Source organism: Schistocerca gregaria, chromosome 8 (genome assembly GCF_023897955.1).
Source record: "Schistocerca gregaria isolate iqSchGreg1 chromosome 8, iqSchGreg1.2, whole genome shotgun sequence".
Lineage (NCBI taxonomy): Eukaryota > Metazoa > Arthropoda > Insecta > Orthoptera > Acrididae > Schistocerca > Schistocerca gregaria.
In genome coordinates, this window is record NC_064927.1 from 206,166,659 (window position 1) to 206,187,217 (window position 20,559).

The 20,559-nt window shown below is 41.5% G+C and overlaps 1 protein-coding gene across 1 annotated transcript in view; it reads right to left on the reverse strand.

Moving 5' to 3' along the window:
- Positions 1-234: 234 nt before the first annotated feature.
- The window catches only part of LOC126285114 (uncharacterized), a 455,226-nt gene continuing 434,901 nt past the window's right edge, over positions 235-20,559 (reverse strand). The window contains exons 6-7 of the mRNA XM_049984437.1: positions 17,278-17,368; positions 235-557 (exon numbers count right to left, since the gene is read on the reverse strand). Of these exons, the coding sequence (XP_049840394.1) occupies positions 466-557; positions 17,278-17,368 (183 nt within the window). The 3' untranslated portion in view covers positions 235-465. The remainder of the gene's footprint in view (positions 558-17,277; positions 17,369-20,559) is intronic.

Here is a 20,559-nt window from a genome sequence, read left to right on the forward strand (position 1 = left end):
AGAGCTTTCAATCTTTTTTACCTATGTCTGTGAGTAAGTTTTTATAATAAAGGATTATTCTAAATTAGCTACCTAAAAGTAACATTAAATAATCCAGTTGGTTTACTTACTTGATGTAATTTATTCTTATTTGCAAAATTGATAGAACCTCAACTTTCTTTCTACAGATGCTCCATGTGGCTTCCTCTTGTCACATGGCAGATATTCCAGCCATACACAATTTTTTTTCCCAGATGCACGAGAGCCTGCTTTCCATGGGTGACCTTTCCCTTTCTCTCGAAGTGCCACACAGCCTGTTTCCACAAACAAATCATACCATGCTTTTATAGCCTTTCCCTTAAGCAAGAGCTTTGTGATGCTCCATTCTAAAGCATCTTCTTACAATAATTAGTGACTGTGTCTCGTGGCACCACAGGCAACTCTTAGCATGTTCAGCACCAATATACACCTCCACTGTCAGTTTGATCATGCTCTGTTTCTGCATAACAAGCAAACTGAGTGACACCTGGAGGCATACGGCTCAAACTTGAGAACACAGCACAAGGTTTGAAGAGCTCCTGGAAAATAACACCACAATGTAAAATCCTGAATGCTGACCAAATCCATATAAGAATTTATTTTTTATTTTTTTGCAACTCATGCTGTACTTCTGCATGAATGACATTGAAGAGAATAGGTATTGATATGCTATTATAAGCCTACATAGGAATGTCAATTTGTGATACACTAAAGTTAAACTCACTAGAGAGCTAATTGAAAGTTGAGAACATAATAAACTAAAATTGTAGTAAACAACAGTGCTATGTCTAGCAGAAGAAATCGTAAATAACCATCTCTTGCCTGGGAATATAATCAATTCACTTGTAATATGGGAGCAAACGTGAATGACATGAACAAGAGCACAATGGAAAATAAAGGTAAAACAAGTCAAGATGACTCAAATTTTCACAATTGAGGTGAAAATGAAGGCACTCTAATGTTTGAGAAAATTGTAGCATCAAAAATTATGCAATAAACTGAGAAGATACTTATACCACATATTAAGTATAATACAGTACAAAGATGATTAGGATTGGTCAACTGTACATAATAATATAGTTTTGAGAATACAGTATGGTGTGAAGCCCTCAAATTATACAAACTGATCCTATAAATGTCTTGGCAAGGAATCAAATGGGGCCCTCCATGCTCTCTCCACATGATCTACAACTGAGCCCACATACCATCATCAGTGGAGTTTCTGATCATCCATAACAAGATATGTTCAGTATATATCACACACTCTTCAAAGAAGAGGTGAACATAACTGTTCACCATACACAACCAGGCATGTGTAGCTTGGGCTCTAAAGCCTTCCTGATATGATGTGTGTCAAACCATCTCACTTGGTAATTGCTGGTTGTCAGTGGAATAGTGTTAGACAGTTGTCACTTGCAGGACTGCTTAAAGTGGAACTAATCCAAATGCACATAAAATTTTTATCATCAGGTTGCCAGAGGCAGTGTTCATGTGTCCAATGCAGACAATTGTAATTGCACTATCTCATCAATGGAAGACAGTCCAATTCCATTCATTTTTAACACTGGTACATCTTCCAAAAGGGAAGGTGACATCAAATCAGTGACGCAGCAACAAACAAACACGGCAGGTGAATCTGGCAATCCATTACAGTCATTCAGACAAAATGGTGGTCATCCCATACAGTGGGTAACATTGTGCGACCCATTACCCAACTGTCTTTGTATGATCCTCTTCTCTACATGAGTTTGACACATGCATCACAGTTGGAGCAAGTTGCCTTGTTTCGTTCAAAATATTGTGGTATAACTATGCCATTTCCTGAATGAGTTGTTCACATAGTTTGAACCACATATCATACAATTTACTAGAGTGTTGCACCATTAAAACTAAAACTACACACACACACACACACACACACACACACACACACACACACACAAAATGTTTCCTATGAAGAATTAATTGCTACACTGGCCAAATACCGTTACAGATTACAGTTTCGCAAAAATTGTGTGATTTATCCATGAGAAAGAGCTTCACAAATTGAGGAAGTCAATATTGTGTTCACCTCTGGCCCTTCTGTTAGCAGTTATTTTGCTTCCAATTGACTGACATAATTGTTGGAAGTATTCATGCGGGATATCTTGTCAAATTCTGTCCAATTGGCATGTTAGATCATCAAAATCCCGAGCTACTTGAAAAACCCTGCCCATAATGCTCCATACATTCTCAATTGGGGAGAGATCTGGTGACCTTACTGACCAAGGTAGGATTTGGCAAGCACCAAGAAAAGCAGTAGACTCTCTTACTGTATGCAGGCAGGCATTATCTTGAAACTTCCTGGCAGATTAAAACTGTGTGCCCGACCGAGACTCGAACTCAGGACCTTTGCCTTTCGCGGGCAAGTGCTCTACCATCTGAGCTACTAAAGCACGACTCATGCCTGGTACTCACAGCTTTACTTCTGCCAGTATCTCGTCTCCTACCTTCCAAACTTACAGAAGCTCTCCTCCTGGAAGGTAGGAGACGAGATACTGGCAGAAGTAAAGCTATGAGTACCAGGCGTGAGTCATGCTTTGGTAGCTCAGATGGTAGAGCACTTGCCCGGGAAAGGCAAAGGTCCCGAGTTCAAATCTTGGTCTGGCACACAGTTTTAATCTGCCAGGAAGTTTCATATCAGCGCACACTCCGCTGCAGAGTGAAAAATCTCATTCTGGAGGCATTATCTTGCTGAAATGTAAGCTCAGGAGAGCCTGCCATGAAGGGCAAGAAAATGGGACGTAGAATATCATCGATGTATCACTAAACTCTAAGGGTGCCAAGGATGACAGCCAAATGGGTCCTACTATGAAAAGAAATGGCACCCCAGACCATCACATCCAGTTGTCAGGTCATATGGCGGGTGACAGCCAGGTTGGTATCCCACCACTCTCCAGGCAAGTCTTCACTGGTCATTTGGGCTCACACTGAAGACAATGCAACTCCAGTCAATGACACTCCACTGGTAAGATTGGCACAAAGTTCACCATGCCTGTATGGCGAGTTGAGTACCGCAGTTTGTTTTCTTTGATCTCCAACCGTTTAGTTTCTCCACAGATGCACAATGTGTTTTCAGATAATTAGATGACAGCATGTAAGTGGACAGCACATTGATGAGACAGTGTTGCACAACATGCTTCTTTGATTGTTTTGTAGGCTATGTCACTTCCCCGTATCTCGATGAGTCCAAGTATCCAGCAACAGATCACCTTCTTGCAACGATATTTGAGCCACTGTAAAGGGCCATGAAACGTAGAATCAACTGGTCTTCTGGATACATTTATTGGATCACTAGTAGTGTACTGATTGAGTCAGAACAGATGAAAAACCTTGTACTCTGATCCCTTTGAATGCACCCCAGTGCCATCATAATGCCTTATAATTCCACAACATTATTGGTAAATTGTTCCATAAGGCACACTTTGAAAACCCTACCACAGAAAACAGTTTAATAACCAAGTGTATTCTCTTGCTGCTATCCATCCATATAAACAATGATAAAACAGTGCTGCCTATTTTAAAATTGAAGAAAACAGAGTTGTAAAAGCATAACATTCAGTATATATTTTCTTGTACTGCATCGAGCTTAAAATCACTTTGGGCCTCTGGAGAGACCAAGGCAGCAATTTGTTCCATCCCTGGCTGTGTATTCAAAGATCTGATATATCCAGATCCTTTATACAGTCAATAGCACATAACCTGAATGGCTTAGTTACATGGGGTTGATTCCTGAATAGCTGCACCAAATGCCAAAGACTGAGGCAATGCCAAAATTTTCAGGGCCTGTCAAGCCAGAAGGAGGCACTGCTGAATCCAGAATGATAGCTCGCCAGCCTCTGCACTTAACTGGGCTGGTCAGACAGGCTCCAGGAAATTTCCAAACGACCTCACGGTGGACAGCGTGTAATATTTTGAGGTAGGAAATAATGTTATCTGAAAAAATGAAGTGTGCAGGACCTGTAAGCACCCCATAACTTTCCACCGAGGCTTTTCAAAATATTCAATCTGTTTGAAGCCCTTTGTTTGCAGGTCTTTCAGGTGATTACGCCAGGTTAATTTCGAGTCAAGTACTAACACCAAAGTGCACATCATGACCTTAAAATGCAAAATGTTGTTCCCCGCTGTGAACTCTGGTTGATTAAAACTTTGATGAGCACACTTAAAACTGATGCAAATAGTCTTCTCTTGTGAGAAACTAAATCCAGTTTTATTGACACAGACTTCCAACATCATCTATTGTTGCTTTATTGTCATTGTAAGATTGGAGGAAATGTACAAGAGTGCAAAGTCATCCAAAAACAAACAAAGAGCATTTTACAAGAATCCTTAGTGCTGTTTTGTTTTAGTGTGCAAAAACAATGAGGGTCACATAGTGTCCATGTCATAACTGTAGAACACAAAGATGAAGAAAGAAGTTAAAAGCTACTACATGTTAAGCCCAATTGATGGAAGGACAGACTGCTAAAAATGATTACTTGGAGAAACGCTCATAAAACATGCCACAGAGAAACAGAGATCCTGAATTGAAGATTAAATGTTCTTCAGTATATATTTTCTTGTACTGCATCAAGCTTAAAATATGCCACAGAGAAACATAGATCCTAAATTGAAGATTAAATGTTCTTCACCATATCGTTATGAAGGATAAAAAGTAAAACGCGGTCGACAGCCTGTTCGTCATTCACTAAAATGGCCAATAACTCAGGCAGTAAACAAATTGGAATGTAAGTGGTTAAAGACAGGGCATTCCATCAGGAAATGCCAAACCATTTAATGTTGTGGGCAATGAGCACAAAGGGGTGAAGGAGCACCACTTAACAAATGACGATGGCTAAAAAGATAGTGCCCAATAAGCAACCTAGCTAAAATGATCTCCTCACAATGAGAGGGTCAAGAGGAAGAGGTCGTCCAAGACGCTGTGGTGGGTTTTATTTCCCAGAGCTTGTTCCCATGGAGGGAGGCAGTGGTGATGCCAAAGTGACATCACCTGCTGACAGACGGCGACACTGAGATCATCGCAGGGAGTTTAAGAACCAGTGGGCCGAGGTACCAAGACTGCAGCCCTGACAGCAGCATCAGTAGGCTTGTTTCCCATCAGACCGACATGACCACAGACCCAAATAAATACCATAGTGGCTCCATGAAGAGTGAGCAACTGACAGCTTTCTTGGACCTGTTGCACTAAGGGATGGATAGCATACAGCACATAGAGTCTCTGAAGGGCACTGCGAGTCAGAGCAGGTGACACAACTGAAAAGCTTGTGTCTCTGGACATACTGTGCGGCTTATGCGAAGATGAATAAGGGGTACCTCATTCTGCCAATGTGATTGGAAGGAGGTACACTACGACCATGTTGTAGGCTTTAATAGATGGAACTTATTGTCTGCCACTTCCCGAAAGACATCTCCTTCCCCAGTCGTAGATGCAAGTGGGCATGCTGGATATTCTGGACTACTGTATCTGCTGGGTACTACCATTGTAGAGAGTGAAGGGCACTTTGACAATCTTAACATACAAGGGATTTAGCTTTTGAAAAATGTCTCATTTGCTCCAGTGCCTGCAAAATTGCATAAAATTCTGCTCTGAAGACAGTTTAGTTTTAGTTATGGCATGTTCCGTAGATCATTTTCCCAATTATTTTATTGATATGATAGAATAAGATATATATAACAAAGACGATGTGACTTACCAAACGAAAGTGCTGGCAGGCTGATAGACACACAAACATACACACATTCAAGCTTTCACAACCAACGGTTGCTTCATCAGGAAAGAGGGAAGGAGAGGGAAAGACGAAAGGATGTGGGTTTTAAGGGAGAGGGTAAGGAGTCCTTCCAATCCCGGGAGTGGAAAGACTTACCTTAGGGGGAAAAAAGGACAGGTATGCACTCGCATACACATGCATATCCATCCGCACATACACAGACCCTCTCCCTTAAAACCCACATCCTTTCGTCTTTCCTTATGTTGTTGGGCAAATGATCAAATATTTTTGTTGCTGAATAATGTACTCCTTTTTGAGCAACTGACATCTTAAATAACAGATACGAAAGGTCATTTTCCCCTCTAGTGTTATATGTATGAATATCACTGTTCTTCACAAATTGAGATGTATTATTTGTAACGAATTTCATTAGCAAATATATGTACTCTGATGGTGCAGTTAAAATACATAACTCCTTGAAAAGATGTGTACCTGACATTCTTAGGTGAACACCACAAATTATTCTCACTGCTCTCTTTTGTGCAATCAGTACTTTATGTCTAAGTCGTGAGTTACCCCAGAAAACTATTCAATAATACATTACTGAGTGAAAATATGCAAAGTGCGTTAGGAGGCTGATTCGTTTATTACCAAGACTAGCGATTGTATGAAGAGCGAAAGCAACTGAACTTAATTGTTTAAGAAGCACAGTGATATGTTTCTTCCAGTTCAAGTTGTCATCAATGTGAACACCCAAAAATTTGAAGAAATCTACCCTGTTACTGAGCCCTGTTCATATGCTACATCAATTGTCGGTATAACTACATTCTGTGTACAGAACTGGATATAGTGAGTTTTTTCAAAATTAAGGGAGAGTCCATTTTCTGAAAACCACTTAATAATTCTTTGAAAGACATCCTTAACAAAATCTTCTGCTGCTTTTTCTGGAATGGGATTTATTATAACACTCATGTCATCTGCAGAAAGTACTAGTTCCGCTTGCTGAACATTAAGTGAGAGGTCATTCACATGAATAAGGAACAGCAACCGAGCGAGGTGGTGCAATAGTTAAATACTGGACTTGCATTCGGGAAGACAACGGTTCGATCCCGCGTCCGGCCATCCTGATTTAGGTTTTCCATGATTTCCCTAAATCACTCCAGGGAAATGTATGGATGGTTCCTTTGAAAGGGCACGGCTGACTTCCTTCCCCATCCTTCCCTAATCCAATGAGACCGATGGCCTCGCTGTCTGGTCTCCTTCCCCAAACGACTCAACCCAACACAAGGAACAGCAGAGGACCTAAAATTGAACCCTGTGGGACTCCCTTTGTGATAACTCACTATTCAGTAGAATTTACCACCCTCCCAACATTATTTGTGCTATTCAGCACAAATTTTTGCTTTCTGTAATTAAGTATGATTCAAATCAGCTGTGTGTATAGCCTTCAATTCCATAAGACCTGAGTTTTTCTAAGAGTGACATGATCCATACCGTCAAATGCCTTGGGAAGACCACAAAAAATACCAACTGGCAATAATTTGTTATTTATGGCTTGTATTGTTTGATGGGCAAATGTGTAGATAGCATTCTCAGTCAAGTAACCCTTCTGGAATCTGAACTGTGACATGCTGAGTAAATTATTTTCAATACAATGTGAGACTACTCTTGAAAACATAACTTTTTCGAAAATTTTAGCAAATGAAGTCAGCAATGAGATTGGTCTATAATTATTTAAGACACTCGTGTCCCCTTTCATACGAAGAGGTTTGACAATTGCGTATTTCAATCTGTCTGGAAAAATTCTGTGTGTCAGCGAAGCATTACATATATTGCCAAGGACTCCACTTATTAAATCAGAACACTTCAAAATTCTGTTAGAGACTCCAACACCGCATGAGCTCTTGTTTTTCAGTTATAAATTCCCTTAATTTCAGTGGAGGATGTTGGTGCTATTTCTAAAGGCCTACAGTCCTGGGGAATGACATTTTTAACATTTTTTTTGTTTCTTCAACTAAACCCTTTAACCTTATTTTTGTTGCTACATTCAGAAAATGATTGTTAAAAATACTTGTAACTTGTGAATTATCACTGACAACATCATCATTTAGCTTTATTGCTATGGTTTGCTGTGCACTGTCAGGCTGCTCCATCTCCCCTTTGACAATATTCCATATACACTCCTGGAAATGGAAAAAAGAACACATTGACACTGGTGTGTCAGACCCACCATACTTGCTCCGGACACTGCGAGAGGGCTGTACAAGCAATGATCACACGCACGGCACAGTGGACACACCAGGAACCGCGGTGTTGGCCTTTCGAATGGCGCTAGCTGCGCAGCATTTGTGCACCGCCGCCGTCAGTGTCAGCCAGTTTGCCGTGGCATACGGAGCTCCATCGCAGTCTTTAACACTGGTAGCATGCCGCGACAGCATGGACGTGAACCATATGTGCAGTTGACGGACTTTGAGCGAGGGTGTATAGTGGGGATGCGGGAGAACGGGTGGACGTACCGCCGAATTGCTCAACACGTGGGGCGTGAGGTCTCCACAGTACATCGATGTTGTCGCCAGTGGTCGGCAGAAGGTGCACGTGCCCGTCGACCTGGGACCGGACCGCAGCGATGCACAGATGCACGCCAAGACCATAGGATCGTACGCGGTGCCGTAGGGGACCGCACCGCCACTTCCCAGCAAATTAGGGACACTGTTGCTCCTGGGGTATCGGCGAGGAACATTCACAACCGTCTCCATGAAGCTGGGCTACGGTCCCACACACCGTTAGGCCGTCTTCCGCTCACGCCCCAACATCGTGCAGCCCACCTCCAGTGGTGTCGCGACAGGCGTGAATGGAGGGACGAATGGAGACGTGTCGTCTTCAGCTATGAGAGTCGCTTCTGCCTTGGTGCCAATGATGGTCGTATGCGTGTTTGGCGCTGTGCAGGTGAGCGCCACAATCAGGACTGCATACGACCGAGGCACACAGGACCAACACCCGGCATCATGGTGTGGGGAGCGATCTCCTACACTGGCCGTACACCTCTGGTGATCGTCGAGGGGACACTGAATAGTGCACGGTACATCCAAACCGTCATCGAACCCATCGTTCTACCATTCCTAGACCGGCAAGGGAACTTGCTGTTCCAACAGGACAATGCACGTCCACATGTATCCCCTGCCACCCAACGTGCTCTAGAAGGTGTAAGTCAACTACCCTGGCCAGCAAGATCTCCGGATCTGTCCCCCATTGAGCATGTTTGGGACTGGATGAAGCGTCGTCTCACGCGGTCTGCACGTCCAGCACGAACGCTGGTCCAACTGAGGTGCCAGGTGGAAATGGCATGGCAAGCCGTTCCACAGGGCTACATCCAGCATCTCTACGATCGTCTCCATGGGAGAATAGCAGCCTGCATTGCTGCGAAAGGTGGATATACACTGTACTAGTGCCGACATTGTGCATGCTCTGTTGCCTGTGTCTATGTGCCTGTGGTTCTGTCAGTTTGATCATGTGATGTATCTGACCCCAGGAATGTGTCAATAAAGTTTCCCCTTCCTGGGACAATGAATTCACGGTGTTCTTATTTCAATTTCCAGGAGTGTAGTTTTAACCTTACTATCTGCATTATTAATTTCTGTCAGAACACAGAAGCTTCTTGACTTCTTAATGACTTTCTTTAAAATATTACAGTATCTTTTGCAGTAAACAAGTAATGTAGGATCCTGACTTATTCTGACCTGTCCATATATTTCATCTTCCTCGTACACGATATCTTAATTCCCTTAGTAATCCATGGCTTACTTACAGTAAAGCCTTGAGGCACTCGGATCTCGCGTGCCATTTTCTGAAAACCACTTAATAATTGTTTAAAAAACATCCTTAACAAAATCTTCGGCTCCTTTTTCTGGAATGGGATTTCTTGTAACACTCATTCATTTGAATAAGGAACAGCAACCGAGCGAGGTGGTGCAGTGGTGCTATTGGCAAACGACTGTGTTTACCAGAAATCCTGCAGCTTGTCTCCCATACTTTTGTAGAATAAATGGAATGGATGGTAGAGTCCAGGAACGCTTGCCATGACCTTTTCCTGCTGTCCTTAATTTAACACCGAGCCTTGGCCCTCATGACTCTAAAGACTGGGAGGTTATCTGCTGTTGGGTGGCATTTAAATTGTTAAAGAGCATCAGTCCACCAAGGTGCAGGTTGCTTTCCAATATGACCAGAAGACTCTGGGATGGATAAATCAGCGGCATGATGGATCGCATGTGTGATGTGGTCTACCCATTCCTAGATGCTGTCAGGGTGTTCAAAAACAGCCTGCTGACCATTTTCATGGCTTCTGGTCAAGCATCACCATCCAGTGGTGGATCCACAGTGGGAAGAGGTCACTGAAAGGAAGGTCATCAGTTGCTTCCTGCTGGGTTGAGTCTTCAAGGGCAGGAGAACAGAAAGAGGTGCTGATGCTGAGGATGAGCCAGTAGTAGCCGAGATGTGAGTAAGACTGCTGTATTCAGAACGCACAGCTCCAAAGACATCATGTTCTCCGAGGCTCAACCTCTATGATAAATATAACTCAAGATCCATAATAGATAACTGGCATTGATGTAGCCCAGAAAAAGGGATATTCAGGGAGCTGTTCTATAAGATCTGTTAGAGCCTCAAAGTCAATTGCCTCATGCAGAGTAAATATAGTGTGCAAACATTGTCCCTTTGACACACACAAAATTCAACTGCAACTGCTTGCAGGTCAATAACTAGGGAGAGAACATTATTGATACAGATAGTGACCTCTTCCTTTGCTCTTTCCCCATTTAGATCATCCTTATGGAGTGTATAGCTCCGTAGTACCGGGACATCACATGCTACAAAATGTGATTCCTGCAAACAAAAGCGAAGGGGGGGGGGGGTGTTCCTGTGTTAACAGAGTCAGTTCCTACACACTTGTGCTGAACACATTAACACTGTAATATGGAACAGGGGCATTGCATTTTCACCATGTCTTTCCACTGTGGAGGTGAGCCCATAGTGGGTGGATAGTCACTGCTGAGGCGAGACGTGCACCCTTGTCAACATTAAGGTCCATCAGTTCTATGGTTGTGTCTTGAGAGGTGTCATAGATAGTGATCTCAACATCATCAGGCTGCTTGCTTCCCATCTCCACTGGCAGCTGATTCTTTACTTTAGCCTTTGTTTTTATGTATGGGGAATTTCAGAGTCACAGCCACCCATGTGGTAGTGTGGTGGACCAGTCTGAACCTGTTCAGGGGCAGGGACCCCTGCAACTTGCAGTGGTGCTATTGGCAAACGACTGTGTTTACCAGAAATCCTGCAGCTTGTGTTTTGGGTGAAGTTGTGGGCATTGAAGGAACAGAAGCAGCACAAGTGCATTGACAAACACAGGGCGTAGTGTTAACACAAGCACTCTCCATTTGTGTAGCAGCATTCTGAACTGGCTATTTAAGAACAGACACAAAGGAGGTAGTGAACTTCAGGGGCTGCATACCCTTATTGACCCTTTTTGCTTCAGTATATATGATACACTTAGCTGTTTTGATCTCCTGTAACTTCCTTTCTTCATGGAAGACACTGCAGTCCTTACTCCAGACAGGGTGATCCCTGGAGCAGTTTACACACTTTGGAAATGAGCAACCAACTCCTTCACGGGCAGTCTTAGCACATTTGCCACAGGTGGCTTCTCCCTTACATCCTAAGGTGGTGTGCCCAAAGAGCTGGCACTTAAAACAGCACATAGGATTGGGAAAATAAGACTGCACACTGAGGCAGAAGAAATCTGCCTTAACACACACTGAACATTTTGTGCTGCTGACAGTCAGTATAAATGAATCTGATTCCACAAGATCATAGCCCACCGTTTTCACTATGTTTTGTACATCAACAACTCAGCTTTCAGTTCTTTTTGGGTAATGTCAGCTGGATCCCTGCAAGATACAACACCTTTGCTGTAATTCAAGGGTGTTGTGCAGTTCACTTTCAATTGTGTACTTCATGAGGCATTAAGCTTTCTGGATGTTGTTCACTTGTTGGGAATTACTTGTTTCTACCAACAAGGTCCCACTTTGAAACTTCATGGCAGATTAAAACTGGTCTCATTTCGCAAGTGCTTGACAGATTTTAAAGTACCATTGATGCCCTCTAAACCTTTATGTTTGTAGAAAGGTGACACTTCCTCAAAGCTGCCCTCTTTTTGTTAAACTAGAAGAAACACATTCTGGCCACTAGCAAGTGTTCTGTTACCAGAAAGACTTTGCATGATTCCCAAGTCTAGAGGACTGGTGATAAGAGTCCTCTGTTCGATTGGGTGTTTTTAGTGGCCCACCCTCTCCGCTGGGAAGAAGAAGAGAGGATTTCGAGGGATCCATCCTGGTCCTACAAGCATCTAGGGAAATAAAAGTCCACCTGGACAGAGACCCACTTACATAGGTAGGCCTTATACAACTGAGATGCGGCAGGTACCCTTGAGGTTGCTTGCTAAAAACTGTTCCACATCAATAGCCATGCATCCCATCAGTGCACAGCACACCTTGAGATTGAGGACTTTTCTTAGAGGGGTTTTTCCCATCCTCCTAATACATGGGGCCAAGCCAAGATCCCCATTACCTGTGACACACGACATTCCACCACTGCACCTCATGGTGGTCACTGTATCATGTCCAGAGCTTACAGTGACAGAGGACTTGCAGCACTTACCAGCCCCACCTCAGGAACTCTGGATTCACCAACACCATTCCCAGAAAACAAATGTCGAGTCCGAGGAGTCTGTGCCTAGGTCTCCAGTTCCTCCATGTGGATTATCAGTATCTTCAACCATAAAATAACCATGTTGAAGGTAGAGTGCTCGCTGATCCAATGGTATTTTATTTCCAGTGAGTTTGTGTGACTTTTCCCTTGCCATAAGGAAGGAATTTCTTGCACCTCATGGTGGTCACTGTATCATGTCCAGAGCTTACAGTGACAGAGGACTTGCAGCACTTACCAGCCCCACCTCAGGAACTCTAGATTCACCAACACCATTCCCAGAAAACAAATGTCGAGTCCGAGGAGTCTGTGCCTAGGTCTCCAGTTCCTCCATGTGGATTATCAGTATCTTCAACCATAAAATAACCATGTTGAAGGTAGAGTGCTCGCTGATCCAATGGTATTTTATTTCCAGTGAGTTTGTGTGACTTTTCCCTTGCCATAAGGAAGGAATTTCTTGCACGAGTACAGAGTATGGCCTAATGGGCTCCCGATGGTGTGCAGTGGTATGTGGCTGAGGTTCCAAGTCTTTCATAGACAGCTTCCAAACGATTTTGGGTTCAAATGTAGTTTTCCCACCACATGTGCTCTCACTTGAATCTGCGGTCTGGGTTTGTGTGGAGGCATTACACTTGCAATCTGGCTTCTTAAGGGCAGATTAGAAAAGAAGTAGCATACACCAGAGGTTGTATAGCTTTGAAAGCTTTTTATCTTCACCACAGGGTATGTACCTTATAACTTTCAACTCCTGAATTTTTCTTTCCTTGTTATAAACCCCACACTCCTGCTTCACACAGTTTACACATTTTGGAGGAAGTGTGCAAGAGTTGTCAAATCATGACCTGAGCCCCCACAATTTCCACATGTAGCACTCCTATTACATGCCATAGTTGTAAAAGAGCAGTTGAACGGAATGGACAATGTCTTGAAAGGAGGATATAAGATGAACATCAACAAAAGCAAAACAAGAATAATGGAATGTAGTCGAGTTAAGTCAGGTGATGTTGAGGGAATTAGATTAGGAAATGAGACACTTAAAGTAGTAAAGGAGTTTTGCTATTTAGGGAGCAAAATAGCTGAAGATGGTCGAAGTAGAGAGGATATAAAATGTAGACTGGCAATGGCAAGGAAAGCGTTTCTGAAGAAGAGAAATTTGTTAACATCTAGTATAGATTTAAGTGTCAGGAAGTAATTTCTGAAAATATTTGTATGGAGTGTAGCCATGTATGGAAGTGAAACATGGACATTAAATAGTTTGGACAAGAAGAGAATAGAAGCTTTCGAAATGTTGTGCTACAGAAGAATGCTGAAGATTAGATGGGTAGATCACATAACTAATGAGGAGGTATTGAATAGGATTGGGGAAAAGAGAAGTTTGTGGCACAACTTGACCGGAAGAAGGGATCGGTTGGTAGGACATGTTCTGAGGCATCAAGGGATCACCAATTTAGTATTGGAGGGCAGCGTGGAGGGTAAAAACCGTACAGGGAGACCAAGAGATGAATATACTAAGCAGATTCAGGATGATGTAGGTTGCAGTAGGTACTGGGAGATGAAGAAGCTTGCACAGGATAGTGTAGCATGGAGAGCTGCATCAAACCAGTCTCAGGACTGAAGACAACAACAACAACAGTTGTAAAACCAAATCTTTTACATCTGAAGCATCATAGTGGGCTGAGAATATGATGGTCGAACCTCAAGATGGATATAGCCTGCAAGAATATGTGCAGGTTATCCCAGACTGTTTAATGTTACAATAAATGTTACAGTTTTTCCAATGTGCCACTCACTCTCCATATATAGTTCTGTACTTCTGTGACACCCATATTTTTCCATTCTTCCATTCTTCAGATAAGTCCTTAAGGTCCTTGTCAATTGTATTGGAGCATGTAATCACACCTTTCCAGAAGTTAAGGGTGTTAAGTAACTCACCCACAAAGGATAGTCACTTAAGTCTTCCAGAAGTGTAGATACTTAGTTTGATACAGCATTTTTGGCAAGTAGTGTTTCAGCAGAAAATTATTTAACACTTTTTAAGGACTCAGCAATGCCCTCCAACATCTCATGAACATAGAAAGGGGAAACCTTCTCAGTTGTTCCCCTTCCTGTCTTGATTCCAATAAAAGTGTTACAGCAGACTAGTGTCCTGTTACTGTAATTCAGAGACTCAGCTGGACTGATCAAGTGAGCTCTCTTCATTGGGAGTGTGTAGGTACTACCCAATGCTACGCCTGCCCCATCAGGAGTAGATATGAACTGACATCACGCCATACAGATTCCTCTAACCATTACATAAACAAATACTAACACAGAAAGAGCTCCATGTGTCTGAGGAAGCTTTATACAACTGAGGGGGGGGAGGGGGGTGGTCAGGCAGCAGTTGTGCCAGAGATTACTCAATAGAAATTGTTTTACCTCAACAGCCATTCATCTCAACAGCATATCAGCACATAGCACACCTTGAGACTGAGGCTTTCTTCGTAGAAGTGTGTACCTTCCTCGTGGTCCAGGGAGGGAAGAAAAAGGCCCCCATTCTCGAAATCAGCAATTTTCTGCTGCCATACCTAACGATTTTCCCTGAAGTTTACAGTAGAAGAGATCTGGTGGCACTGGGCAGGCCCCAGCTCAGATTACCCTGTGTCGTCACAACTGTACCCAGTCACTGCTGGCAGAGCAACCTAGGAAAAACACAGTACAAAACACAATCCTTCCTTCCCTAATTCATCAGTTGAGCAACAAGTGCTTGCCAGTGGTAAGAGATAAATACATCCACTGTGCGCCAGCAAGCTCCTCAGAGATTAATGTTCACAGGAAACCATTGTGAAATACATGGTCATACTTCAGAGCTCCACAGAAACTAAAAAATGACTTCAAGTTTCAGGATATTTTAGTTGAAGTCCAGTGCATGAGTGTACTCATGATTTTACTATGAGTGATTTCCAAACTTCTGTAATCATTATTTTGAGCTTTAAAAGACATCTTTTTATGTATCTGTATGTAATTTCGTTTATTATAGGATGTTTTCTATTAACAAAAAAAAATTTTTTTTTTTTGAACATAGTTTCGAAAAAGAAAAAGATCTTAATGATATTAAGTGGTTAAAAATAAACAAAAGACATTTCCTCGAAAGTATTCAGGCTTAAACATCAATGTGCTCATATTCTGCTGAAGAAGCAGACGGTCTCTAAGAAGAGCTGCAGAAGATAATGACCAACAAAATTCCAAACTGTGACAATGGGGGATTTTAATGTGAAAGGCAGAGGAAATCTTGAGGAATCTTAGAATATGATTACAGACATGGCAGAGCTAATACATTATTAGAATTTGCTGAGGAGAATAGAATAGCATGTTTGTCCTCAACATATTCTTCCCGAAGAAAAATAAAATGTGCCTGGCAAAGATCAAATGGAACAAATAATAAAACTGAGTACATTTTATGAGATAATACAGATATTGTGCAGAATGTGAAGATCCAAAACTACTTTATGATTTGAAGATAGTAAAAATAGACAGGAAACTACAAAAATAAAAACAGGCTTGGCAGGCAGGTAATCAAAGTTAGCTAATGATAACATAGGTAAGAATACAGAGGTATAGCAAATTAAATTAGGCACAACATGCAGGATCTCAGAGGATCTCAGAAAATGCCACACATAGATGGGAGGGCTGATTACACTGATGGAAATGGAAACTGTTATACTGTGAACACGTACTGAACACTACCAAACTGGTGGTCCAATATTTTCTTGATGGTAGGACACGCTGATTAAAATTTCAATCTTATGCAAGCTTATTTACAATATGCAAGAAAGCCATTCCTACAAATGATGTGAGTACACTGTGGCTGTTGGGTGTGTGTAATGTTGCCACATGTTGTTTGAAGATGACACCATACCACTGACAAGAGACGTGCATGATGTAGAGGCAGAGTAAACTGGGTCACTGAGTGACATTCACGATGTTCAGTGATGAGTATCACTTCTGTTTGCAGCAGTGTCTCTAAAGAATTTGGTGGAGTGTCACAGAAAGCAGAGATTCTTGAGACCTGTACCTTTCCACTTCTGGGATCTTTGTACAGGGAGCTATTGGATATGAGAAAAGTACTGATTTGGTAATTTTTGAATGGAGGGCAGTATATGGTAAGAATGGTAAACACGAAGGTACAAAATGCGATGAAATGCAAGATCCAGCACTGCAGTTCACAGCGTAAAAGCCTCAATGAATGTATGGATCCTTAAATGGTCTGTCCAGTTTCCCAATTTCTCACCCACAGAGCATGCCTGAGATGAGGTAGGAAGGTGTGTACTTTTACACCAGGCTCCAGCCAACAATCTACGTGAACTGACATAGCACATATTTCAGACTAGTGAGAAATGCAAGATGACATTTGGAAACTGTTTGCTTTTGTAACCTCAACTGATGTTAATGATATATATATATATCAGTTCCACTCAAATTAAAGTTTTGTCACTTGCTATATGGTGAACACCCCCCCACAGAATTTTATAAACATCGGTCTAATGCTTCAATCTACATCAGCGTACTTAACAAAGGTACTGGGACAACCAGCAAAATAGGTAGTAGGATAGATAAAAAAATCTACTCTCCAAGCAGCAGCAGAACACACATATAAAAGGGGAGAGAGGGTGGGGAGAGGGCGGAGAGAGGGTGGGGAGAGGGGTGGGAGAGAGGGAGGGAGAGAGAGAGAGAGAGAGAGAGAGAGAGAGAGAGAGAGAGAGAGAGAGAGAATACATACCACTGTTATTTTTGTAGATATGCAGGATGATCTTCTGCATGCCATCCCTCTGAACCCACGAAAAGTGATCTTGGATCATAAGGAATGCATTCTGAAACAGCAAGAAAAGACATTGGCTAAGTAAGAAAGATGCACTCCCTCACACACGTATAGGGTGATTTTTTTAATGCATCCGTGCAAATAAGCAATCTCTTATGAAGCAAAATATTTTTGTACATAACTTTGTAAAATTAAGTTTATTGTTAGTGATAAAATGCATATGTGCTTATACAAGCAATACTTTATTTGCATGATAAATAACATATTGTTAATGATAATGAACTATAAGCTAATTTGTTACATATCACTATTGTTATTCATAAAAGACCCTGATCCTTTCTTCATTATGAAAGTTACCATTGAATTGTTGAGAGGGTAGTACAAAAAAGTAAGTAATTTTTTTAATATATCATAATTTTTTTAATATATCATCTCTCACATACATTCAGTTTTTTTGTCTCCCCCCCCCCCCTTCACCCTCCTGTACTGCCCGAATAATAGCTGTCTATATGCCTTGCATTCAGCCTGAATTGCATTCAGTCCTATGGGTGCAATTAAAAACATAGGCATTCCTACAGTACATTCAGTTTCCCCCGAGTTTATGCTTATAACGTTTTCAGATGCAGATTTGGTGTTGGATGAACATAGGCATTTATACATTATTTTAATTGTTTTGTATTCACACTGTGCTCATGCAAATGGTCAGTCACATTCTGGGGCCCTAATATAAGGATGCCAGCAGCTTAGTTTGTTGGCATGATCATTAAAGCTTTGTCCAGTTTGTTTAAATTCTCCATACTGGAATGTTTAATGTATATGAATGTGCCCACAGATTTTAACTTGAGCACTGCCTCTCCATAAATATCAACAATTTATGCCCCACCCTGTAACATACTGATGTTAACAGGAGTATGCAATGGGTTGTATCCAGTCTTTACCTTTCTCTGTATTAACTCTATCATACTACAAAAATTGTCCCATCTGTACCACACATGCTGCAGTCTAGTACCAAGACGCTGAATATTGTCTATTTCAATGGCAACACCAAAGTCACTGTGGCATGCTAGCTTGACATTCTCACATTTAGACACAGTTGCAGTCAGATTGTATGTATTGGCGAATAACAGTGTTCTGCTAGCTTAGGTGAGACTCAAGTTCCGGCTGTGGTTGTGCTACAGCATGGCTGAACAACAACAGGTCGAAAAGATCTCCAGTGGACAGTGACTGCTGTTCCTGCTGCTTTGGTGGTGCAGGTATTAGCACATCAAGGAACACCTTAATAAATCTTACTGACAGCTGTATTCTGTGGGTGGAGGAGGAGGAGTTGGGCACCAATAAGACCTTTACACTTCCTTAAACTGAACTTCATAAGTATTTAAACTTTCTATGGCTGGTGACAAGCTACTGAAAATGTGCATTTCTCAACTATGAACACATTTTTGGACCAAAGTAAATGACTTTAAATTTTCATCAAGATTACTTTTATTTCTAGTACTGATTTGAGGAACTGAGATGATGATCTGGGAAACAGAGTCATTATTTACAACAAATTTGTTAAGGAATAGATACACTTGGAAACAGTAAACAGTATTCTCAGCTTACTAATCAAGTGTCTGCAGAATGTCTTTGAATTCACACAACAAGTAATTCATAATGTTTTCTGAAACCTTAGACCCAAAAAATAAAAAAAGGTCTGATATGGTGTGATTTTATGAACGTACACAAAGTAAGCCAGCTTTTTATATCACCCTTGTCTGACAACATTTGTATTTTAAATAATGGTTTGTTTAGGCTCTTAAGTGATTCGGTGGTATGCTACTCCCAACTGAATTTATCATCTACCTGTAATGCCAAGAATTTGACCCTGTGAACCTCTTCCATCTCCTTATCATATTTTACCTACATAGGCTACCATGAGCAAATATCTCTAAGTTCTGTACCACTTATACTGCGTCTTTTAGAAGTTTAGTGGCAAATAACTGGTACAGAATCGTTTATTAATGTCAACAAAAATTTAATTAAGGAATCTTTCAAAAATTATACTTTATTTCCCGTTCACTGCAGTGTTTTGAATATGGATCACCAATTTCATCACCGATCATAGTGATAGTGGGTCATACAGAGCATATAGTATCAGCCAGGACAAAACATAACCTAGATAAGCACCCTGTAAGTTTAACCAAGCATGCAATCTGAAAGAAGACCAGTTTTCTTGGGTCTAATATGTTCAATAATTTTTAACCCAGGCAACTGGCATCTGAAAGGGACACAAACATACGCTGAAACATGACATATGACTAACATACACTGCCAAAACACCATACCAAATGAATTGATAAAAAGCCTGTGAAGTTCAAAACAGAAGAATACTATTGAACTGGCTTTAGCTAGTAAAGGTAGTGTGGGAAAGGTATTGATATTCATCATAAAAGAAAAAATAATTTATCTCTGGAGTATATATAATGCCAGAACCTCTACAAAATAACAGAACAGCTATGATCATGGCATCAGCCACAGCAAGGGATACAGCTCGCACAAATGACACTGATCATTTCAAAGCTTCAAAAAAGACGTATCATTGGATAAGTATTGAGATATGTGATCCTGGGCTCCAAAAAACCCACGCACAAAACATTCCCACATGGGGGCGTTATATAATACAAAGTTTGGACAATTTATGGTAGGCTGATCTCTCAGATTGAAACATTATTGATGATTTATAAAGGTTTCAGATTATTTTGTGATCATGTATAATTTTATACCAAATTCGCCTAAGCCCTAAATTAAAAGGTAAAGAAGGGAAGCAAGTTGTGCAGGTGTTTGAGAAATTACTGCAGGTGGAAATAAATTGTTGTCCTGACAACCATGGAGGTAGGTTTTACAATAGGCATTAGAAATAAGTAATGGAATGATATGGAATAAATTACTGCTTGAAATTTTCCCACAAGCAAGTACTGCTGTAATATTAGAACAGCATTAAAAAAACCAAATGCAGATGAGATTTAGTCTTTTGAGGGTGTAAGAAACTGCTGTACATTCTCCCATAAATTGCTACAGTGTTAACACCAGATCCCATCAGGTCACTGAAGTTGAACACTGTTGGGCTGGGCTAGCAACTGGCTGGGTTACTGCCTGGGTCTGCCAAGTGCTGTTGGCAAATGTGGTGCACTCAGCTCTTGTGAGGCCAATTGAGGAGGTACTTGATTGAGAAGTATCAGCACTGGGCACAAAAACCGACAACAG